General features: G+C 49.5%; 1 protein-coding gene across 8 annotated transcripts in view; it reads left to right on the forward strand.

Moving 5' to 3' along the window:
- LOC115616329 (protein CEPU-1) overlaps window positions 1-25,006 on the forward strand; it is a 339,603-nt gene that overhangs the window by 190,543 nt on the left and 124,054 nt on the right. For 2 of the 8 annotated variants that reach the window (XM_030505406.1, XM_030505408.1), the window contains exon 2: window positions 7,571-7,655. In XM_030505406.1, the coding sequence (XP_030361266.1) occupies window positions 7,571-7,655 (85 nt within the window). Of the gene's footprint in view, window positions 1-6,174; window positions 6,516-6,580; window positions 7,656-25,006 lie in introns of those variants that run through there. The other 6 variants (XM_030505405.1, XM_030505407.1, XM_030505411.1 and 3 more) reach the window with 5 other exon arrangements.

A 25,006-nucleotide genomic window follows, 5' to 3' on the forward strand; every position in this document is an offset into this window, starting at 1 on the left:
GGAGGGGATGCTGAGAGCACCCCGCATCCTCTGCACATATTTTTCATCATTATAGGCAGAAATGCCACAGTGCTGACAGATATTAATGCAGTTCACGCCGGGAGAAAATCTTCTTCCCATCAGACTCGATGTGCAGCAAGAGGGCAGTGCCATTTGCAGCCCTAGGGAGGATATGTTTGAAAGGTGATGTGTTTTGTAGCCAGGAAGTTTTATTCCAAGACTAAGTTCAGTTTGCGGAAAGGACACCTCAAAGCATCCTGTTGAGGACCACGGCATCACTCCCTGCCCACACCACGGACCTGGGTGAAGGTGTATTTGTAGGTTAATGTGGATTTGGGGGTAGCTTTGGTGATTCAGTTGGATTTTGGTAACTCTGCGTGTCACCCTGGGGATGTCATTGCCCCGCGTGGCAGGTTTTGTGACCTGAGGTCCCAACCTGACCCATGAGGTTTGCAGACTGACTCTGCGCTTCCTCGCGCCCCTCAGCCTCCTTTTATTTGCTTATCCCACTAAATATTCATCAGTAACATTTAAGACAAAGGAAAGAGATAATTACAAGGGGAGAGTTTTTTTGCAGTATTAAAGGTTAACAGAATTCTTGGCATTTGTGCCTTGTCGATCTCCATGTAATTATGCTCATTTCCCAGAATTCAGAGGCGACTGTGCCTGGTACAGCTCAAAGATGGTACCCCGGGAATTAAATTTATGAGCTCATTGCTCAGAATCTCCTGATTCCAACCAAGCATCTTGCTTAATGGCAGGACTATTATTAATGTTATTCTTGGATGCAGAGCGCCGCGAGGGGCAGAGGACCAGCAGCAAAGCTACAAGTGATTCAGGCAGCATGAGGAGCACTCAAGTGATGTTCATGAGATCCCACTTGCAGCACTGTGTAGTTCTGGTGTCCCCAACATCAGAAGGACATGGAGCTGGTGGAGCAAGTCCAGAGGAGGCCACGAGGATGAGCAGGGGCTGGAGCACCTCCCATATGAAGACAGGCCGAGAACATTGGGGCTGTTCAGCCTGGAGAAGAGAAGCTGCGTGGAGACCTCAGAGCAGCTTCCAGTGTCTGAAGGGGGCTACAAGGGTGCTGGAGGGGGACTCTGCATCAGGGACTGTAGAGATAGGACAAGGGGTGATGGGTTCAAACTGAAATAGGGCAAGTTCAGGTTAGATCTAAGGCAGAAGCTCTTCCCTGTGAGGGTGCTGAGGCGCTGGCACAGGGTGCCCAGAGAAGCTGTGGCTGCCCCATCCCTGGCAGTGTTCAAGGCCAGGTTGGACACAGGGGCTTGGAGCAACCTGCTCTAGTGGAAGGTGTCCCTGCCCATGGAACTGGATGAGCTTTAAGGTCCCTTCCAACCTAAACCATTCTATGATTCTATGATTTGGCAACCTCAGTGCCTTGGGAAATGAGGTTGGCAAATGATGGGCCTCACAAAGATGCAGGAATTCAGGTTTGAGGTACGTGGGAAAAAGCCCCTTTTTGGGTTTTGCTGGATTTGAGGGTTGGCATCAAACCTTGCATTTCACCCCCCTGTTTCTGAAGGTGACTGATGCAGGTCCAAAGGCAGCTGCAGCAAAAGGTTAATCAGTTCCTGCAGGAGAGTCTCATTTTCCAAGATAGCAAACACCTGGCAGTGGGCTGGGGCTTCACTGAGTGTGCTCAGTGGTATAAAAGGGGGATTTCAGGGGCTCTGCTCTTTATATATGCTTTTTATTGATCATCATGGTCTAAATCAAGAATGTCTACTCCTCTGCTGGTGCCTGCTTCACCTGGACCAAGTGGCTTTCTGGTAGGAAAGGGTTTAGCTGGGCAAAATGATGTGGAAAGGGGGTGACTGTGGTGGTGGGCTAGTATCAGCCAGGGACCTCTACATTCTCGCTTCTCCTTGGAGTTTAGGATGTGTGTTGATATCCAGACGGGCTGTGGAAGGCTTGGCTTGGTGTGTCTGGTTTGGGTCTATCCAAGGAGATAGCACAGCAACTCTTGGAGCTGCTTTTCCGGAGCAGAACTCACAAATGCCGCCAGACTGGGGGGAGCTCATGTTGTCGTGTTTAAGGTTGCTGTGCTGGAGCTGTGATAGCCATGGTGGGACTCAGGGCATGGCTGGCTTTGCTTTTTCAGCCTATTCAGCAGTTTTACTCTTCCAATGTGCAATTCCTCCTATTAAAGTGGATTGAGTTGTGGAGCACAAGGTTAATGTCATGTGCTTATAAAATGCTATTAAGATGGCTAATGGCAGTGTTTTATCCCTTGTCATCAGCTGGCTCTGGCACCTGATTGAGGCCGATCAAATGCTGCTGTATAGGATGTTTTTCAGGGTGTTAATACAACAATGTGAGTCACAGCAGCACAACAAGAAACAGATTTGTGGAAAAGCAATATTGATTTGTAGCCAGGATCGATCCCAGTTCATAACTTCTCCTGTGCCAGTGTGGCTCAATATCTCCTCATTAATTTTCTTTCACTCCCTGTATAGATGTTTGATATTAAGACTGGATGTACAAAGGTTTTTCCTTCATAAATACACATGTGTTGGCTGGGCTGTAGTAAACGGCTCAAAGACTGAAAACTGTGATAGAAAGGAGTAATCCTAAAGGAAAAGCCAAGCCTTGGGCTGTGCATCCTTTCACGAGCTCATGTCCAAGCTTCAGTGCTGCCTGACCCATCTGTAGCTTACATCAGCGCATCCTCAAGGATGCTGCCCTGTCCCCTGCGTGTATTAGGGATGGCAGTGCTATATGTGGGATTTTGGCAGCTGGTGATGGAGTTTCCCTCTTCCTCAGGTTACCTCTTGAGATGTTGCAGGGAGGTAAATCCTTTTCTGGCTTTAGCTTTGAAAGCACCAGCTTGGGACAGGCTTTTGCAACCTCTTGCAGGGTGGCTGGTTCTCCAGGTCAGGGCAGGAGTTAACTCAGACTGGAAGATCCCAAGCCCCTGAGCACGATGAGAGCAAGCAACAAAGCCAAGCCCAGCGCTTGTTTTAAAGGGCAAAGTGTTCCTTTTTACCTGGTGCAAAATACAGGCAGCAGATCCCAGCATGGCTTTAGGAGAAGGCTCCCAAAAGCCCTCTCCATTTGCATTTAATAGGACAGTTACTGTAAGTTTATAGAAATGCCAGTTAAATATTAACAGCATCTTTAGCAGGGATTAATGGGGCCTCCTTTTAAACACTGTGAAGAGGGTGCTGGTAGCCACCACTTCCTGCAGTGTAAGGATTGAGGTCTGAGTGCCCATGAGGATGCTGCTTGCATTCAGAAAACTGGCCTAAAAAGAGCCCTGACCAGGCAGTTTCTCCAGCTCAGCACTGGAATGCCTCTGGGGCCTGAAGAGCTCCAAATGGCTCCAGCCAAGTAAAGGCTCTCAATCATTGTTTCTTAATTGGGGCCACCATTAACGAGGGGATAAATGAGTCAGTGTGGCGAGCACGTCCTTTGTGTCTGCACTGAATGTGTGTAGACATTGAGGGCTCAGTAGTTAGTCAGGAAAAGCTCCCCCAGACTCATTCACCTGACTAAAACCAAAGAAAACTAAGCACTTTTTTACCACTCTGAGCTTCTTGGAGGGTAACGTGGTACGTGATAGCAGGAATGGGGTTATGAAATCATGTTTTCATTCTGAAGGAATGAGCCTAAATTATGTTTCTGCTCATATTTCGACATTTCAGGTTCAATTTCTACTTTGGGGTTAGAGATTGTCATCTCTCAGCTTCCTGGAAAGGAGGAAAAGAAAAAAAGAATTAAAAGGGAAAATCTGGTTGTACAAATTGCCTTGCTGTGACCTGCTTCTTAAAAAGAACTTCTTTAGGAATGAAACCTTTTGATGTGGGCAGGGTAGTATTGGCTGTGTAGATGTTTGCAGGTGTACGTGCACAGGGTGTATGGGAGGATCTCTCAACCATCCCTGAAAGCAGCTACAAGCAAAAGAGGTGCTGGATATTTCTGAGCAAGCAGCAAAAAGTGGTGTTTTACTTGATAAGGGACCTGAAGTGCAGTTTTGCATCTGGTTATCAGCCTTCAGGACCACTCAGATCTGTAGATTGGAGGCTTAGGCTTGGTTTTGCTCAAAAAGCCTGAGGTTTGGGCAGTGTTTGCCTGAAGGCTCCCAGGCTGTGCAGTCCTTCTGGTGTCCCTTAGTATCTGTGGGAAGCCAAATGCCATGGTTCTTCCCTAGGAGGAAGTTTTTGGGACTGACTGGCTGCATCAAGACTCCCCTCCCCATCTATTCCTGCTCTGATTGTTCTCATAGAGATGCTTTATCCACAGGCTCTTGCTCCTTCTAACCCCATCCCTCTCTGTGCTTTCAGCATCCTTCCAGTTGCCATCTCCCCAGGGACGATCCTCTCCCTTCCTCCATCCATCCTGCTGCTGCTCTTCCCACTGAGCAATTCTAGCCCTGGCTTGCTCTGCTTCTGCTGCCCTGTTTGTGGTCTCTGCCAGGAGAGGGGGGCCTTTAGCCTTGCTAGAATGAAGGAGATGGATCCGTAGATGAATATATAGCTAAAGCACGCCTGTGCTTTGCTGCTTCTGCTTGTCTCCTGCCTGTTGCTCGCAAGGAGAAAGAGGAAAAAGAATAAATACTTTTATCTAAGTAGGAAGAAAGGGAAGAAGCTGAAAGCAAGAGGCTGCATTTCGTGCTTGGATAGGTGCTGCTTTGCAAGTGGCTGAGCTCAACACTTCTGCTGCTGCGGTCAAAACCCAGTGAAGGAAAAAAGACTCTCTCATCCCCAGAGGAGCCTACAAAGCTCTCTTTCTCTTGCTGCTGAACCTTCACAGCTGGACTCAGTTGCTGGCTCCTCTGCTGCTGGAGCAACTGAATTATTTAAAGGAACCTTGATTTGCTTTTCTTTTTGCTGTTTTCGTGCCTTGTGTTTATTGTCTATAGATATTTTTATAGTCTGAAGCAATTACAGCTGTCAAGAAAGAGATGAGCTGTGACAGCCTGATTTATATGTACACTGTATGTATGCAAGAGAGGGGGAGACAGACCAAGGATTCTGCTGGGCTTTAGTATGCAGGAGCCAGTGATACTGGATTTAAATTCCTTGGGATTTCTCACACAACCTCACGAGCTCCTAACAGTGGGCTAAAATCAGCCCTTCCAAGAGCTGAAGCCACTCATCAGGTCACGTTCTGCCCCTACCTCACATGCTTTCAGTGCAGGCAGGTGCTTTCTTGCATGATTCAAGATGTTCCTGACAACACTGGCCCGAAATGAAAGGTTAACTGGCGGTGGTTGTTGGAATCCCATGGGTTTTGCTGGCACAGGAGATGGTCCCTGCCCATTCTTAATTGCAGCCTCACAAAGAGAACAACCTCTTGCATGTAGAGTGTGGTGGTGGCTTGCTGGTCCAGCAACAAGGAGGTAGGATAGCAGGGTCCCCATCCTGCCAGCGGTGCTTGGATGCTGCAGCATCACCAAAAGCACTGTCTATGCAATGCCACAATCCTGTACAAGACGTTTCACCCTACCACTGATCTTGCTTTTTGAATTGAGGTTTCAGAGAGCCCTCCTATGTAATTTGTGAGTCCAAAAGATCTGCTCAAGGCAGGCACTTACCCTTCCCCTGCCAGCCCAGCCAAAGTGAGCTGCAGAGATTAAACTCCTTCTGCCAAGAGCTGGGAAAGCTGCTGTGCCCTCTGGGGAAACCAGCACTAAATTCAAGGAGCAGAAAGCCTTCAGACAAGGAAGAAGTAGATACTTGCAAAGCAATCCCCTTCTCCTATGACCTATCAGCATGCACAATAGTAATAAAGCTTTATTTGACTGAGCGTTTCCTCGGCCCGGCACGGCTCATAATGTTGTAGAGATTAAATAGCACAGTTAGTGAATTAAGCAGTAGTTTACAGGGAATTTGGAGACTCCAGGGATTAGTAACGGGCTATGGATCCTTTCACATCTAGGTCACCACTTGGAATCTTGCTCAGGTTGGCAGCGAGTTGAAAAACAAGGAATAATTGGTGCAGTGTAATAGCTGCTGAGTGTATGGTGGGGAATGGAGGGAGGACTTTTGGGTAAAGTCCCATATTGCAGGGAAGTCACTGGGAACAGTGGATGGAGGAGGAGGTCTGGTTTCCCTTAATGTGGGGCTCGGGGGGATTCCAGGGGTACAGCACCCCGAAAGCCACCACTAAGCTCCTGGCTCTGTTTGCTTTGGGACTTTGTGCTCTGAGGATGGCTCCCAGGCACCTTTTTCCAGCAGGAAACTGTGCCTGGAAATATTAATGCGTTTTAGCCACTAGCGGAGGGAAGGAGGAACTACCAGGCATAAGCAAATGTGCTGTTTGTTAAATTATGAGCTGATAAAAAGTACGCGGGGACCGTGCCTGCGGCTGGGGAGGAATTTGCCACTAAAGCTCATGCTGTGTGTCTGGGAGGTGCAGAGGACCAGGAGAGCATCTCCTGCCTGACTTTGAGGGGGGGGAAATTGACCCGTGCCTCAGTTTCCCCTCCTGCGTGGGGCGGGGATGGTGCAGAGGTAGAGGAGGACGAATGTTAGAGGTGCTGGGTGCAGGTAAGAGTAAAGGGAAAGGGAAAAAGGGGTCCCTGTGTAGCGCGGTGCGGCGGGGGTTAAAGGCTGGCGGGTGAAGCGCGCTCCGCCCGCCTCGCGCTGTGTGTGTGTGTGCGTGTGTGTTCGTGCGGGTGTTACCGGGGTGTGCGGGAGCCCGATCGCCGGTCAGGGATGGAGCCGCTGCCATGACAACCGCGGGCAGTCCGCCTGCGCGCCCGGGGATGCTGCTGCCCGCGCGGGCCGGGATGCTGCTGCTGCCGCCGCCGCGGCCCCGCCGCTGAGGGCACCCGGGTGGCTCCGCTGTCTGGACACCCCTTATCCTGCACCCGACGTGTCCTGTGTCCTGCATCCTCCATCTGCATCCCGCCTGGACCAGCGCACCTTTGGGACCCGACAGCAGGGCTGGGGGAGAGGAACTGCCGGGCTGCCTTTGCCCGCTTGTGCCTTCTTGTGTCTGGACCCGTTCGCTCGCTCGCTCCGGGCGTGTTTTGGTGTTTTTTGGGGGGTTTTCTCTGTGTTTTTTTTCCCCTTGGACTGCCCCCGCTCCGCGCTGCGGGCTCGGGATAAGAGTGCGGGAGCGGGGCGCAGCCGGGCGGCTCCCCCCTGTGCTTCCTTCTCATCCAAGTGAGCCTCGGACTGCTTCCCGGGAAGAGCCGGCTCGCCCAGCGTCCAGCACCTTTGCCACTTCTCCTCCTTCTCTTCCTCCTCTCCTCCGGCCCTCCCGTCCTCCTCCCTCACCCAAGGATACTGGGGACTCCCTCCGGATGCCGCTCGGCAGGCTCAGCGCTCGCATCCTGCCTTGCCGGGGGCTCTCCTGATCTCCGTGGAGCTCCTCATCGCTCACCCCCGGTGGTTTTGCTCCCCTCCATCCCCACACACACGCACCCCATCCCTCCTCTCTCCCCCTTCTCTTTTCGCTCCCGGTGGCCTTGTCGGGTGTGTTTTTTGCCTGTTGGAAAAGTCCGTGCTGCCCAGGATGGGGGTCGGTGGGTGCTTAGCCCTGCCCTGGAGGTGCCTAGTCGTCCTCTGTCTCAGGCTGCTCTTCCTTGTGCCCGCAGGAGTGCCCGTGCGCAGCGGAGATGCCACCTTCCCCAAAGCCATGGACAACGTGACAGTGCGGCAAGGGGAGAGCGCCACGCTCAGGTAGGAGCACCTGGATTCATGCTTTGGAGGGGAATGGGGGGGCTCGTGAACCGGGAAGGCAGCCGGTGCCTTCGGGAACGTGACTCAGTTTCCCTATGGGGGATGCGTTGTCGGTTGGTGGTGCAGCAAGTGAGAAGGAGCTTTGGATGCCAAGGGATGGGGTTTGGCTTAGCCCCCCACCCCGAGTTGTTTCTGGAAAGTTACTGGGGATGAAAACAAGGGAGTGTGATTCCTTCTTGGGCTCCTCCTGTCTGTAGTCCTGGCTCGGGCACTTCGGCTGCATTCAGTTGGGGTAGACACCCCTCTGCTGCTGCTTGTCTGTCAAACCAACCCAGGCAATGGAAAGCAGTTATTGTTGACCCCCCAGCGGTGTTTTATCCAGACTTGGTGGAATGAGGGAGCGCAGAATGGGGCTGCACTCCTTGAAACCCTCCTAATTCCATGGGTTGCTGCTCCCTGTCAGTATTAACTCTTTGTGGTAGAGGGAAATGTGGGGCTGAGTGTTGCGCCGGGGTCCTGCTGCCTGCAGCAGCAATTTGAGGGGTGCCAAGGAAACTGTGATTTTAATCAGTGTAACTTCTGGGCTATCTTCTACCCGGATCCCCATCCCTGTCCTCGCAGCAGATGGGTGCAGTCATCCCAGAGGATGTTTGATAGGGATATTAAAAAGGCAAAGGCAGGTTTTAATTGCAGAGCTGGGAAGCGGCGCTTGCGGCTCCGGCATGCTCGGGAGCGAGTGACTTTGCTCCGTGTGTTGCATTGGTGACACCAACATCTGCGGGGCCAGCTGGGTGTGAGCAGTGAAAGCCGCACTCCGGCTTTATGCCAGCGAGTGGAGGAATTCCAGACATGTCTTTTTTGGAATAGTGGGAAGACTTTAAACACCAGTCCCCTCCGTATGTATTTCTTGCAACTCAGCTCTTTGCTGCTGAACATCTTATCCCTTCCCAAGCCCTTTGTGTGTTCCTGGGAACGAATGAGCTGTGTTATGGACATTCCTCTGGTTTTGTCTTGTGTCATGTCTGGGTGAAGAGGCTTAAAAATGGGTGGCAAAGCATGGAAGATGAAGTGTCTCGCTTAGGAATTTGCATCACTGAGATTGGCTTAAAACCTAAGTAGCTCCTTTCCTTGCCTGAAGTGTAAAGCTCTCCCAAGTGCCAAAAATCCTGCAGATATTTCCATGGGGGTATCAAAAAGGGAGGATTTTGGGGTTACTGGCGGTCTGGGCAGCAAAATACATAGGAAGGTGGCAGCAGCAGGGTGGTGTGAACATGGGTGCTGTGCAAACTTACTGGAAGGAGGTGAATTGCTCTGGTAGTGGGGTTTGGCAAAGGGTTCCCAGCACAGATCATGCTGGTGCTCACCCTGTGTAGGCTCTGGGTGCTCACCTGGTGTTGGTGGAGAACAGAGACAAGCTGGGGTGAGTCAGCAGGAGGGATGTTCTCCTTCTGTTGGAGAGGCCTGGTGGGAACGGGGACAAATCCTGTGCCGGGGAGGGAAGGCAGCAGCTTGTCATCACCCTAAAGCTTTCCCATGCGCATCCCTGTGCAGCTGGGATGGTGGCAAGGAATGTCTGTGTCCCTGTGCAGGCGCCTTGTCATTCCAAGTGTGCCCCAGGAGATGGGCACGTGGGCTTTGGGGTGCACAATCTGTGGGGATGATATTCCCACTGTGCACATGTTATTGTCGTGGCCCTAGAGCAGGCAATCAGTGCCTTGCTGCTGCTGCCAGCTCGGAGCACTGGTTTGGTAGCTGGAGGACTGTGTTTGCACTGGTATTTTAAGGCGGTTTCCTTCTGGTTTGAGGTGGGAGCGGTTAGTCTGGCTTGTGATGGTCCATTGCTGCATTCTCTGGTAGGTCCTGATCCCTGCAGCTGTGCTGCGTTGTGGCAGGAGCCAAAAGCATAGGAAAACCACCCACTTCCAGAGCAGGAAATCAAGGAAGCACAAATCTCCCTTCCCAGCCCAGCTTATCCATCGATCTGTGGCATGGAGTTAACTTGTTTGGAATAGCAATGCTGCTTGCAAAGGATTCAGTGGCTCCACCACTGCTCCTGTCCACCTCCTGTCCTCTCCCCAGCCCTGTAAGGATGACAGACAGAAAAGGGTGCATGGGAGGGGGTTAGAAAGTAGGATTTCCTCTTTTCCCACTCATCTCCATGCGAGGTGGGAGGACGGTGAGTCGCAGCCAAGGATTTGGAAGGGAAGAGATGTTTCTAGAGGTCCCTTCATGGGTTTTCAGAGCCAACAAAAGGAAAGCAAGCTGAAAACTCAGCAGCAGAACTTGCTGCTTCTCTGAAGTGCTCAGGAGTTCTGTTCCCCTCGAGGAAGGGGGTTTAGCTGTAGAAAACAGGTTATTCTATACGGGGTGGTGGGGCATGGAGGACCCTGAGCTTGCCATGGCAAGGAGGTTCTTTTCAGCTTCATCCTCACCACCTCTCCAAGCAGAGCTAATTCAGCACCTGAAAGAGACGTTGGATTGAAGGCTGTGAGGAGACTTTCCCATTATAAAGGGAGCAGGCTTTCCTTCATGCAAATCCAGCTATCATAAATCCACCATTAGGAGTCAGTTTAGGACCAGAGTCATTAGAGATGTTCCGGTATTTCCTTCCATCTCATGATGTCTGTTAGAGGGGATGGTGGGTGTCTTGCTTCAGCACCAGCACTTTAGATCACTGAGTTAAACCTAGGTTTAGACCCTGGGATAGAGTTACCTGCTGGGATAGGAGGGGCAGGATTTATTCCTGGATGCAGCAAAACCTGCAGGAATAGGAAGAGGCTTTGTGGGTGTCGAGTCCAAGAGCTTGGTGCTTAACTGATGCATGTGATGGTCCTTGAGCTGGGACTGCTCCTTTTGGGGTTACATCAAGGGCTCGTGTGTGTGCAAAGGTGAGAGCTGGTTGTCTTACTGGATCCCGTAAAGCCACATCATGAGGATGAGGCCATTTTTGTCCCCTCCCACCATGTCCAGCATCTGCCCTCACCAGTAGCGAATGGTTCATGCTGGAGAAGCCCCATCCTGAACATCCATCCAGTGCTTGAGCTGAGGCCAGGTGCTGCTGAGACCTTTGGGGCAGTTCTCTCAGCACCAAACTAAGCAGCTTGATTATGATGCCACTTTAATTGGCATCACTCGGCACTTCCCACAGTGATGCTCTGATGATCCCATCAGCATGTTGCATGATATCACCCCTAAATCCACTGGTGCCCCAGATGGAGAGTGGATCTGGCTGGAGGGTGAGAGCTGCTTCTTTCTCGAGCTCCTCTGTCTATCCCCTTTGCTTGTCTTCATAGCGTGATGTGATGCCTTTATTTATTCCCCCTTTGATTCTAGCTCTACAAGTCAAACCTGAGTTTTACACGAGTCTAAGCTGGTTTGCTTTTTAACCCTGATGTTTCTCATGGTTTCCACTCAGGCTTTTAAAAGGCGCTTTGCCACTGAGACCTGCCATCCTTTACCTCAACCTGTTTTGCCAATTGATTTTGCCCCTGTTGTGCTCTTGATATAATCTGGGAGAAATGACAACTTGGCCATGAAACAAACCAAAATCAAGCAGAATGTGCTTGTTTGTGAAGCAGAAAAGAGCATTTCTCAGCAGTGGGTCTGTTTTCTATGACTTTTCCTTACCCTTTATTCATGGGAATTTGCCTTTTCATGTTCTTAGTGTGTAATCTGAAGAACAGGGCTGGTTTCTGATGGGTAACAGTGTGATGCTCCTTTTGCTTTCGGCCTGGGGGAGGCTGCATGTCCCACTCCATGCCCAGGACTGCTCCTGCCAGAGCTTGAGCCACTGAGGTTTTGGGCAGCTGTAATTGCAGTCGATGAGTGAAAAGAGGAGGCAGAAGGACCTGCTCCAGGCTTTCTGTCCCTTAGGAAGTGGTGCTTGCCATCCCTGTAGCCTCAGGGCTGAGTGATGATGGGAAGACCTAACAGAGATGAAGCTCCTGGTTGCTTCCCTGCCCTCTTCCCAAGCCAGGACTGAGGGGATATAGCTTGGCTGGGGAAGCCAAGGTGTAATTACTTTGCTTTTCTCTCTTACTGAGCAGTGAAGGACTTTTGACCTCTTGGGCTTGGTGGGGAGCAGCCCTCAGCCACCCTGCAGGCATGGGGTGAGGAGGGAGCTAAGCTGCCATTCATATTAACAACCTGAGTTTGTTCTCCTGACTCCTTCAGTATCCAATATGCTTACCTTCTCTTTTCCATCAAACCTCTCTCTTTCATTCCTGAGGGTTAGGGAATAAATTCAGGGCTGCAGTGACCCATCCTATATAAAGGTAAAGAAGGGGCAGAACATGTTCTGCATCTGTGCCCTTACTCAGAGAAAGTGTTCAAGGCCAGGTTGGACACAGGGGCTTGGAGCAACCTGCTCTAGTGGAAGGTGTCCCTGCCCGTGGCAGGGGGTTGGAGCTGGAGGAGCTTTAAGGTCCCTTCCAACCCAAACCAGACTGGGATTCTATAAATCAGTGCAAATGTGAGCAGGACTGAAGGTTAGGACTTCACTCCTGCCTCTTTGTTTCTCTCATAATTGCTGGGTGCTCCTTTCTGGCCAAGCCTTTCTTTCCACATCCCTGGAGCTCATCTGAAGCCCCGAGCAGTGCCCGTGTGTGCTGCTGGGGGCTGTTCGTTGCTTTGCTTGCGATGGCATGTTTTAGAAAGAGGAGTTCATTGCTAAAGTGACATGTCAGCAAATCTCTGCCACCTCTCTCCCATCTCAGAGATGGAATCAGCTTAAAGTGGGGGGAAAAAAATTGTCATGTGCATGAATTATGTTTTATTTCTTTTTTTTTTTTCCCTGAGCGCAATTTCCATCTGAGATGAGACAAGCTCCTGATTGCTGCACCAGAGGAGGGTTTCCCTTTATAGCTCTCCTGGTAGAGCTGCTGCCTCTAGTTCACTGGAGCTGTCTGGGCTGGAGTCTCCTAGGGGAGTGTCATCTCCACCATAGGGTTAAACATCTCCAGTCTACCAGCTCTGGAAAGATTTAAGTCATACACGCTTGTACCCTGCTGCTTTGGGATGGGAAGAGCTAATGGAGAGGAAGAAGGGAGGGTAAAGCAGCCTTGGAGGTGACATCTGGCCAGCGGAGGTGTTGCTGGGGTGGCATTTCCACTCATTAAGCCATGGTTATGAAATAGAGGTTGGGTTCTTAGCCCAGTTGTGACTCCTCATGTGACATTAGGCAGCCTCCTGAGTCCTCTGAATGTGTCTATTCGTGTGCAGCAGTTGCAACGCTTCCTTTCTCTGCCTCTGTGAGTCATCTGCTTGCGTTGCTGTCCTTTTGTGTCAGGATGCATCATTCTGTAAGGAAAATGCTAAGAACATCCTATTGGAGGGCACCAGAGATGTCCACCCATGTTCTGGTCCAGCCTGGGGTTTGGAGAGGCTACTGTGAGCATTTCTCAGTTGGAGGTGTCATAGCAGGGGTATATGGGCTATGGTTGTGACACTGCAGAGCTGCTTGGTGTGTAGATGATGATTAGGTAGGAACCAAAGCAAAATTAGGGAGCAGGACCAGCAAAAGCAGTGTCACCCCAATTATGGGACTGCTCACAGCTCCAGACTCTGCTGAGAAGCTGCTCACATCACAACCATCAGCTAACCTAAGCCTCAGACCTAAGCACTTGTGGGTGATGGTCAATGGGATGGCAAGCAGCTTCATCCTAGGGCCTCAACCAGCCTGTGCTGCTCGTAAAATCCTCATCTTGGTCTAGCAGAGTTGTTCTTTCCTCCTCCCAGACCTGCCTAAACCTGCCAGTTTGAGCTCAGCCAGCCTTATTTTCCTCCAGGAGGAAAAGGGGAATAGCATGAAGGCCCTAATCTACGACCACATCAGTGGGAGAAGGAGCTAATAGAAATTGTAATGAGAATACAGAGCCAAACAAGCAAATGCGAAAATGCAATCCCCCCAATGCTAGAGGGAGATTTATGCCAACAAAGAGGCTGATCCAGTGCTCATTAATGTCACCACAAGTCTTTTTCCTAAGTGTAATGGACTGTGGATCAGGTTGGAAGATGGTGTTTTAGTCTTGCTACAATATGCAAACTGTTACCGGGTTGCGTGTGGCATAGCAATGCAGAAAACTCTCTCTGAACAGAAAGTTTGCTCCTTGTTGTATGTAGCACCTTTGCAAAGCAAATGGGAAACGCCTTCTGCTCTCCTTAGGCTTTGTTTTCAGAGGTGCAAGGCTCTGAAAGAGCCAAGTCTGAGATTTGGGCTTAGCTGCATGGATGCTGTAGTATCTGCTGAGACACCAAATGCACCTTAAACATTAGTATATTGAAAGTCTTGCTTTAAATAAGGATTCTTCACCTGCTGGTGAGTGGTGGTGTTGGTGCTGGGAAGTGGTCCTTGGTTTATACACCAAGTGAGGAAGCAGAAAACAGACGGGTGAGTACAGAAAGGCTGGAGGCAAACTGGACTTTGCAGCTGGATTTTCCCTTGGGAAAGCCAGTGTTAGTGAGATGGAGACAAGGTCTGAAGAGCTGAGCCTGGTCTGAAGATGGGGACACCTTTGGGGAGAGTGCTGAATAGGAAAGGACACCAGGGGTCAAACAGGAGACATGCGAGTCCAGCTCTGCATCTCAATGAGGCCAGAGCAAATAACGAATCAAAGCACCTTCCAACAGGAGCAGCTGGTGAAATATCACAGGGTGTTTTTTTCCCTGAGATGGGAGGTTTTGACCAGCTCTGTGCTTGCAACCAGAAATGGCTCTGACACCTGCGTCTGTTTTATCAGACACATGCAGAGCCCCGGACATGATCCAAACCTTCATTACTTTGGGGTTTGGAGTCTGAGTGTTGATCTCTCCTTAGGTTTTTTCCATGCTGGGAACATTATTTTCCCAGCTATGCATCCTCTGGTGTGTTTTTCAGGCTTATGCTTCCTATGCATCTCTTCCAGAGATAGAAAGCTGTTGACAAAGCACATTCTCAAAGGTATGAGAAGGGCAGCTCCAGGTTCAGAGCCACTTCCAAATCTCAAGATGGCTTGGAGCCACAGATCCTAATATTTGGGTTCTTACCCTTAAGTCCTCCAAATCCAGTAAATTATAGGTGGTAGAGCTTTATTCCAGGCTAATCTTTATTATCTTGGCCTGTACAAAGCTCTTGATGAGTTCAAAGGAAGAGTGAGCAAGGTGAAAACTCAAGTGTTTTCAATGTCTTTAAAGGTGCTTTTCTTGGGTTGTGTGTGATGTGACCAAGTCCTCTACAAAGAGGAGAAACAGAAGCTATTTGTTAGCCTTGACTTGTGTGAAGTTAAAGAAAGTCTCTTTCCCCTCTCAATGCTTGTGTTGTGTGGCGTGGTGAGACATGGTCAGAAGGTCAACATCTCGCCTTGGGTTGTTATTGCCTTGTCATGGAGGTGGTTGGTTGAGGGAGACGCCTTCACTGGTGCGCGTCAGTTGGGTCTCCTAAATATCTCTGCTTGTCCTTGGCTTGTGGAGGGTGGCAGCTGCAATTTCCTTGCTGGTTTCAAGCCAGCAGCACACAGACCATTGACATTGTTTAGTGAGACATGGGGCCCTTCACCTCAGTCACCTCAATGAATCTAAAACCAGCACGCCAGGTATTTTTGGCCATTTGGAGGTCTGCTTGGTGACCTCCATCTACTCAAGTGGCGCTGCCCTAAGTAGCCTCAACAAACAGCCAAGGTCTGAAGGGCTAGAGAGGGGCTGTTTATCAGAGTCTGTAGTGATAGGACAAGGAGTGATGGGTTCAAACTTAAACAGGAGAGATTTAGGGTAGATATAGAGAAGTTCTTCTCTGTGAGAGTGCTGAGACACTGGCGCAGGGTGCCCAGAGAAGCTGTGGCTGCCCCATCCCTGGCAGTGTTCAAGGCCAGGTCGGAGCAACCTGTTCTAGTGGAAGGTGCCCCTGCCCATGGAAGGTGGTTAGAACTGGATGAGCTTTAAGGTCCCTCCCAACTCAAACCATTCTACGATCACAAGGTGATAAATATCCTCTTGGTCCTTCTAGAAAAGACCAAAGGCTTGATGGTGATGCACTGCATAGGAGCAACTTCACTCAGCCTGCCAGGACTGACCCTCTAGGTTGGTGGGAGTTGAAGCAGGAAGTCCTTGAAGGTTCAACAGGAAGGGATGGAGTCCAGTGATGTCCTGAGCACATGGGGCTTGCCGCCATGGTGGGATGGGAGCCTGAAAGCCTTCACAGAGGCGCCATGGGGCTCTGAATTGGTGTGATGGGGAGATGTCAGCTCTTCTCTCGGCTTCCCTTTGCAGTGCCAACTGTCAGTAATTGAACTAAGGTTTTGTAAATAAATGTGGCATTGGGACAGCTGTCACCGTGCCGGTTAGAAACACTCCTTTTGTCACTAAGTGCTGGCAGGACTGCTCCGTTTCGCCTGCAAACATTGCTACCACTGCCAGTTAGCTCCTGAAGCCAGGGCTGTCAAGGAATGGCATGCTGGCCGGTGGCTGGGAGACCATGGCTTCATGCAGGGAGCCCAGCGAGGCACTGCCAGGGCCTGGTGTGAGGCAGCTTTTGCATCTCAAAACACAATAAATGGCCTGATCAACGAGTAAGAAAACCCATCTGAATGTGGCTGGAGGGTTGGGAGGTTCCAAGCCAAGATCCCAAGCGGTCCAGCTGGGGTGCTGGTTCCTTTGCCATCTCATCCCAGCCCTGTGGGGAGCCCAGGTAGGTGAGATGGGGAGCCCAACCAGACTTGGGTTTTGATGCACCAAGGGAGCAATTTGGCACTGGGACCATAAATGTTTTTCACCTTGGAGTGTGGGCTCCTTGTGCATCAGGCTTGAGTTTGGGCAGATTCATCTCTCTGGGACTGGGTTGGATTTGAGCAGAGAGATCTGTCCTTTGAGGCCATCAGTCTTGCTCAGCTCACTTATCCTATTAGAAGCGCATTCAAAACCTTCAGGCAGTCTGGATGCTTCTCCCCGTAACAAACCTCACTGGAGAGGGGATGCTGTGGTCTGTCTTCTTGCTGGGAAGTCTTGACCCTCTGCTGCTTTTCTCCTCTCATCTTTGCAGCTCCAAACAAGCCTCGCCTGGCCCATGGTGTTTCTCTCCCAGTATCAGGTATAACTTCCAGCACTCGGCACCTATAGCCTTGCTGTGCTGACATCTGATGCAGGCAGTATAGGCATCGGCACATGACATCTCTCTTTCTAAGCTGCTGTAAAATTAGCTTCATCTCAAGTGGCAGAAAATGATCATATCCTCGCTTGAGGGCGATGAAGAATATTCCTGAGTCACTGCTAGTGATGAAACAGGCAGAAAATCCAGAGTGATACACAGCTGCCCACTCAGTTTTAATCACTGAGGCCATTTGCTGCTGCAGAGCCTTAAGACACAGCTTCTTCCTCCTCTCCCTCCCTTGCATCCATCACTCCCTTTAGTGGCCTGGGCTGCAGATCCCAGTGGCTTCCCATCCCAACAACAAGGTTAGGAGCATCCTGTGCTGCTTCACCACTCCCATGAGAGGAGAGGTCAGAGCTTCCTTTCCTTAAAGCAATTGAAGGAAAAAGGTGGATTTTGTTCTCCTCAGGTCTCCTCCAAGCTCATCCTCGTCTCACAGATTTTCCCTCCTGCTTCCCAAGTAGCTGCTGTGCTCACAAGGACATTTCCTTTGGTGTTTCTCCCCCATCATCTTTAGCTCAAAGCCATCTCCCTGGATTTCTATGTCTTGGATAAAGCCACCTTCTTTCCTATAACTGCCAGCTCAGGGCTTGGGAAACCTCTTGCCAAATTTGCTGGCGACCAAGGCCAAGAAAACCCTTCAAAACACTGATGAGCAAAAGCAAAGTGCTATAATGCTTCCCTTCCTTGCATATGCTCCCTGGCAGTGTGTTAGTGCTAAGGACTCCTCAAAAGAGGCTTCCTGCAAGTCCTGCCCTGCCAGCTCTCCCCCAAATACAGATGGAAGCCCCCCACGCTCTGGGCTGAAGGGTCTGTAAAACCCTGGCAAGGTTCTTCTGAATCCTTCAGCTTGGGTATTGCATCCTTCTTCTGGTCTTTCATGTGGCTCAATCACCACCAACAAGGTTCAGCATCGTTTTGGGGGAAGACCATAGCAATTGTGGTGTTTGAATGAACACTCTTTTATTCTCCAGTCAGGACTTGTCAGGATTTATCCCTTAACCTGCTTTTTAGATGTTCTCTATCCTGCAGATTGGCCGGGATATGCTATTCACACAAAACTCATGGTGTCACACTTGTGCTAGGAGAACTTAATAGCTCCTACCAGTCTGCAAGGGGAATAAGCAGGACTGGTGACAGAACAGACAGAAATGTGTCAAAGCAGGGTTTTGCCAGCATAAAAAAATATAGCAGAAGCTCATTTCTCCCCTTCCCAATGGAGATTTCTGCACCGGTGGAAGTTTTCCACACCATTCAGCCAAATCTGGGCAAAATTCCATGAATCCCAGTCTCCTCTCCATAATTCCCGTCAGCTTTGCATGCTGGGCATTTATTTCTTAGTGCAAGCAGGTGCAGAGCTGCAGGACATAGGCTGAGCATCTCACTTTGGTGGTTATTCCAGTGTAGAGCAGCTTTATTCTCGCATCAGGCAGCCTGATCAATGCTCCTCTGTAGCTTCATTTCCCTTTTCCTCATCTTTTCCCCCCCCAAAAGCAGAGTTTGGGCAGTTCAGTTTGGGTTCAATTCCAGGAGACAAGTAGCAAAATGAGGAGATGGGTGGGAATTCTTTGGTGGATGCTTTGTGGGGATAAGCCCGTTAGTAAATGCCCTAATCTTTTCTCCCAGTGGTGCCAACTGCTGCTTGTTTCTCCTGCTGTGATTCTGAAACAGCCTCGCTAACCTCTGGCAAAATTGGGATAACAAGGGGGGGAATGCTGACATTGTTTGCAACAGTCTGATTTTTTTCCCTGGCTTGAGAAGGCAGAAATAAAGTTGGATTTCAAGTGGGGTTGTTGCAGTAATGGAGGGAAATGAGAAATGCTCTTCAGCCACTTTCTCCTTCCTCGCGTCCCCATAAATAACCCTTCTCGCTTGGAGATGGATCAGCTCTTACTTACAGGAGAGAGATGGGTTTTGAGCTGTTATTCTTTTGCCACGGCCCTTTCCTGCCTGTAGTTCACCTTGTCAGAGCTTGCTTGTGCCCAAGGCTGCTCCCTGGCAGCCTCGGCTCTTGGGTACGAGCCTGCTTTACCACTGCATTGCCGATCCCAAGCTGCTACCTTGGTGTCCATCCCGGCTTCTTTAAGTCGAGTACTAATGATGACCAAAGTGTGAGCCTTTTGGGGATGGACAGCAGCAACACCAAGTGCCTGCTCCTGCGAGATGGCCAGAAAGTGCTAAAAATGCCCAAATCACTGCCTTATCCTTCTGTGTCCATCCCCTTCTAATAAACCCAGGTCTGGCCATGCAATAGCTTTACCAGCAGTGAAGGGCTGTCATGCTGGGGGTGAGGCAGAGCTTGCAAACTGCGTTTGGGGACAAAAGGTGTCAATGTAGAGGTGGATTTGATATCTATGGGATCTTCTGAGTAGGTTTGGTCAGGTTTTGCGTGCAGTTTAGCCACTCTACCTCTAGCCTCCTTGCCTAGAAGTTGTTCAGATCTTCTTTGTAGAAGCAAGATGTAAATGATCACTCTTCATCTACACGTCCTTCTTCCCCTACACCGTTTTGTGAATCAGCTGGCTGATTTCAGCCAGGTTTTACAGAGGGCTGGGTGCTACATTGCTAAAACTTCCACAAATGTAGGCACATAGAGGTTGAGAGATGTCATTACTCACCAGACAGAATGAGCTCAACTCCTGTACGAGACATCCGAGATTCTGCGTGGGCACTGTATGCAAGACTCAAGGGAAGAGGGAGCTCCAGCCTTTGCATCCTTTAAGACTGAAATGTGTAGGAATCCACATGTTCTCCGTGGTATGTGTGGAGTTATTCATTAAATGCAGCAAGGAGTCTGGAATGGGGAGGGCTTGAGCGTAAGGCAAACTGCAGTGATGATGTGGTGGTGGTGGAGACAGGCTGCCAGTCCTGGCGTCAAGGAGAAGAGACAAAAGCTCATGCTTAATGCAGCTGATATCAAATGGGGGATGCTGCACTTGGCTTGCCTGGATGAGGAGACTGCAACATCTGGTTGCTGTGGCATTGCTGAAACCAACTGGCTCACCCTTCCGAAAACTAAAGGCAACATAAGGAAACACAGCATGATGACACCCAAAAATAAAGGCAAGCCATGAACTCACTTTCCAGAGCTCCTAATGCTGCAAGAGGCAAAGTGCTGGAGAGAAAAGGAGTCAAAAAACAGGGGCAAGAGGGAGAAAATGCACTTCTGAGCTCTCAAACAAACAGCATGCAGCTCACCTATTATTTTTCCTCCTTAGCCTTTGCAAGAGAACAAGGGCCCAGAGCCCTCTCGGCAGATGGACAATGTTCATGCCTTAACCACTTAACAGCCATTAGCCTAATTTCACATCCTAGAGCCAAATTAAATAATAAGGAAGAGGCTCTGCAAAGCTGGTTTGGAGGCTGCGTTACTGCCTTTCACTTGATAACCTTCTCATAAACAGATGCTCCCTCTCTACCCTATTAACCTTGGCTGAGAGCAGGGAAGGGGTCTTTGCTGAAGCAAATGAGCCAGACCTCAGTGGCAAAGGGGGTCCAGATGTTGGGGTCCTTTGTATTTTGGAGGTTTCTCTTTGTTTTCTCCCCCCATGCCCCAGCTGTGAAGGTGTTGCTGGTTCTGTGGTTGCATCCAGGTCATTTGAACGTGCCAAATGATCCATCTTGATCAGCGAGTCCATCTGTACCTGCTGGGTGAGGCAGTGCCACCCACAAAATCAGCTTTTTTTTTGTGGACAAATCTGCTTTTGTGGACAAATTTTGTGGACAAATCTGCTTTACTTGGAGGGGAGGGGTGATGGTGTTGATAGAACAAAAGCGGAGGTGGTTCCATGGCTTCGTGCCTCCTCCCTCCTTGGTTTTGGCATGGGAAGGGCATAGGGATCAGCTCCATCCTGCGTCCTGGTTGTACCGCTACTCGCCCTTTCGGATGAAGTAATTTTGCTGCTCTCTGCCTCTTTTTGTGTTGAAATAGGATTAGTACTTGCCTAAGCCTTTGGAATTTAGGAGTATTCACTGGCAAAATGCTTTTGATGTGATTCTGGTGATGGGAGAGGCATTTTCATGTGTGTGTATATTTTTGGCTGCCTTATTTTATGTCCCCCCTCCACCCCGCCGCTAACTGTTGCTCTGTGCTTTGCATCTCAACTTTGGGACTTGAGAAGTTTTCAGGGGATTATAGATGACCGTGCAGCTATTTCTGGTGCAAGGTTTTATTTATTAAAAAGCCATTTTCCTTCATTAAAAAGCTACAGTGCTGGGAAAGAGATGAGCAGCTCTGTTACTCGTGGGTAGTGTGCCACGTCAGCCTGGTGCAGCTGAGATGATGTGCTGCATGCTCTCTCTTCCTTTATGAAAGCGATATTGCCAAAAGAAGCCACCCAAAATCAGGTGCAGAACCCATCCCCTTACATCAGATGCATGGTCCAAGGCCATGGGATAGATGGGAGGAGGTTTGGTGCAAGGTTTCCAGCTGTTCCTTGGCACCACCAACAACTTGACTTTCCTTCCTCTTTGGTTTTCTTCCTTTGTCTAGGTTGTCATTCAGGCTCTGCTTTCATATGCAAACCCCATCCTCTGCCTGGCATGGAAGCAGATTAAAGGCAGATTTCTTACAAGTTTGCTTCATTTTGGTCCAAGATAGGAGTAAATGACTTGCCGCCTGCGGTGGGGACATTTGGAAAGGCTTTGTGCTGCGTGGGTTCTCTGAGGTTTGGATGAGGCTGAATCTCATTTTTATGTGGCCTTTTCCTCCGTGGGGCACTCACACAGTCCCTCTCCTGTACCTGGCTGCCTATCTGTACTAGACTTGCAGGTATTTAATGTCTTTGAGCCATCTGTTCCTCTGTCAAATTCAGTTAAAATTGGCCAAGGGCTTCACAAATTATTGGGAAGATTGCTAGACAGAAGCACACAGGCAAAGAGCACGATTGCATGAGCTCATGCCAGTAGGACTCAAGGCTAAAAATACATCAGAGTATGTTATCTGGAAACAAGGCATCTTGGGGAGATGGGATCCACATCCAACCTTTCCCCAGTGCGAGAGAGATTGGACTTGGGTCTGCATTTTGGTGCTGTAGAAAGCTCCTTTGCAGAGATGGACTTTGCTTTGGGTAGGATGTGCTGCCATGGGCAGGGACACCTTCCACTAGACCAGGATGCCCCAACCCTGTCCAACATGGCCTTGAAGGTAAGGGTTGTATGTGGGTAAGAAGGTCAAACAAGAGGGAGTCGTCCCAGGTCACCGTCTCCTTCAGGGTGTTCCCAGTCTGATCAGAGTTAGCTAATCCAGAAACTGGGTGCCTGACCTAAGAAGTCCTGGGAAGAGAGACCTGTCTGTCTCCCAGAATCCAGTCTCTTAGAATTGGGGGGAAGTAGATGACCAGTGTGGGCTAAAGCAAGATGAAAAGCATCTGCCAGAAGAGAGCAAAAGCGAAGGAACCATCCAAACCCCCCTCAAAGACTGGGTGGCTCTTCATCCATTAACATTTCTGTAGGAGCCCAGAAATGGCTCCAGAAAAGCAGAAGCAATCTGGGCTTCTTGCTCCTGTATCTGCAGGTGTCTGAGATGATGGATGTCTGCATCTGAGTGTGTTTGTCTAGTCCCCCTTTGTAGTCACTGGAGAAGTAATGGGCCTTTTTAGGGTGCAATTCATCCCAGTCTAAGGCAGATGTCTGAAACAGGTCAGACAGATTGTGTCCTAGCAGTACCTTTTTCTCTCCATTGCTAGAAAAAGGGGTCCAAATGGCTAGCTTGCATGTTGAGGTGATAAATCCCAACTCAAGCCATAGAGGAAGCCATGGGATCAAAATCGGGAATATCAAGCATTGATCAGGGCATGGTGTTGGAGCCAGAGAAGGGTGTTAAGCAGCAGGAACGCACCTGGTACTACACTAAGCAGCACTGGGTGAAGAAATGGGTTTTCCTGGGGATTTTATCTTGTAGTCCATTTGTTTCCCATCCCTCGAACTTCCAGCTAAGCAGTTCTGCACATGGCTTGTCATTAGGTACCTCACCCAGCAACCTGCAAGTTCATTAGTATTCTTTTTAGTGCTAACGAAATGTCTGAGCTGCATCTTTTCTGCATGAGAGGCTAAAAGGCATTAGCAGTAAAGGAAAAACCAGACTCCAGCGCTACGGAGACCACCCGGAGCTGGTCCCTTCTGCCAGCAAAGCATCATTTGTGTCAGTGTGGCAAAACCACAGGAGCATAAAACCCCCAAACCAAACCCAAAAGCGTTCAGAAGAGGATTTGATCTTTCTAATTGCATCTGCAGCAATGTGGCACTTGGAGCTGAGGATCTTCCCACCCCAGCATAGCCTTCGCTGCAGGAATCCACAGGCATAAACATTTGGAAGTGAAGAGGCAGTGTTGAGGGTTGGGTTAGGGTTGCTCGGCTTCCCTATAGGAACCTATAGGGCTTTTTAGCTCTGCTTCTTGTCTTGGGTAACGTGGGTGCAAACTCCTTTTCTGGCTGGGATGGCGTGTGCCAAAGAGGTGAAGCAGCACAAGGTGCGTGGCTGTGCCCTGCCTGCCTAAGAGGCTTTCCATTGATTTTCATTTTCTTCAATGGAAACAGAACTGACATGCATTAACCAGCCTCCCAACCTCTTCAGAGCAGGGATGGAGGCAGCAAAGGCTTTATTGCTGATGATTCTTTTTTTTCCTCAGCCTTGTGTTCCTCTCCTGTTTCTCTTTGCTGAATCTCTGGCTGCAGCCTGGGAGATGGAGAGGGATTTGAGTGTGGAGCAGAAGAAAGGTGAGGTGGAAATGAAGCTCCTCTAACATGGCTTAACCCCAGTGTGAATTCTGGGAGGCCTCTATTTGTTTAACCAGCGTTAGATGTCCACAGAGAGCTCTCTGAAATAGCCATAGGGAAGATGGATGGGAGAAGCTGTCTCTTCTGGCTTTATTTGGCAGCTCTGATGCTTTCACTGCCAGTCTGTGAAGCTCTTCCTTAGGGATGGAGCATGGCCAGGCTGTGAATAGTGGGGTATGGAGTGAGCTTTGAGGGGTTAATAGTGCTGGGAAACGGGGTGCTGCTCCACTAAAGGCAGGTCCTGTCAAAAGGATTTCTTTGCCCTCTGGGAAGAGGGGCAGGAATAGGCATGGATCTCACTGCTGGTACCCAAGATGCTGGTGGCTCCATCACCAGCTTTGCCTGTATCCTTCCAGTCTTCCACCCCACAGCCCATCCCTTGGGAATTATCCCAAATATCTATATAGTTCTTCAGAAAAAACAACTTTTTCCTTTCTCAGGACCCGTAGCAGGTAGAAGAAAGAGCAAAATCCCCATTTATATGTGAAAACTGGCTTTTCAAATTGAAGTTTGAAGATAAATAATATATATTTAGGGTTGTGTATCTAGATATGATGTTGATTTATGAAGCTTATGTATATTTTATAGATACACATTCTATGTTAGATATTTAATGCTCCCCTTACTTTTGTGTTCTTGTTTCTCATTGCTAGCTGTCATTGTGCAGCTCTTCAATAACTCTGCTTTGGATTCAGTTGCAGAGTTTTCTATGGGGGGTTGGTTTTTAATATACTGCTTATGAAGAAGCCTGATTTGGGAAAGGATGTACTTTTGCAGCACAACGTGTCTGCAGCAAATGGGAAGTTCTCAGAAAAAATAAAAGAACACACAAACAAGGGATAAAAAAAAGGGATTTTCGGGGTTTTTTGGGTAGTGAAGAGAGCAGAAATACCTTTGACATTTTCCCAGACTTATTAGACAGGTCTCGAGCTGACTCAGGTACCCAGTTTCCAAATGTTTCTGCCTGGACTAGACCTCAGCTGCTGATTTAATGGCAAATCTCTTGTTGCTAGCCCAGCCATACTGCATCATTCCCTGCTGGAAAAGCAATCCAGGCTCTGCTTTTTAATGAAGGAGTTGTTAATGCTGTGGTGGCTCCTGCTTTATTAGAGAAGGACAGGAGCTTCCTCACTCCCTCAACCATCCCCACGTGCTTGGAGGATGCTCACAATCCCCATGCACTTCATGTATCAATTCCGCTCTGGTTCTGGATGCTGGCGCTGTAAAGTTAATTAACTTGATCCAAGCATCTCTCGTGGAGCTCAGGATCCTTGTCAGGATGCTGTACTCTTGGCTTTCTGGGTGGTGGTTTTTAGCGTGGGACACACTGTTGTAGCCAGCGTGGGGCTGATGGGAGCACTGGGAATATATGTCCTGAGCTGGGAAACATTGAGATGCTGGAAGTGGAGGCACTGGGAGTTGTGGGCTTCGTGCTTGATTGCTTTCCTGATGGGTA

The sequence above is a fragment of the Strigops habroptila genome, chromosome 17, assembly GCF_004027225.2.
Source record: "Strigops habroptila isolate Jane chromosome 17, bStrHab1.2.pri, whole genome shotgun sequence".
Classification (NCBI taxonomy): domain Eukaryota; kingdom Metazoa; phylum Chordata; class Aves; order Psittaciformes; family Psittacidae; genus Strigops; species Strigops habroptila.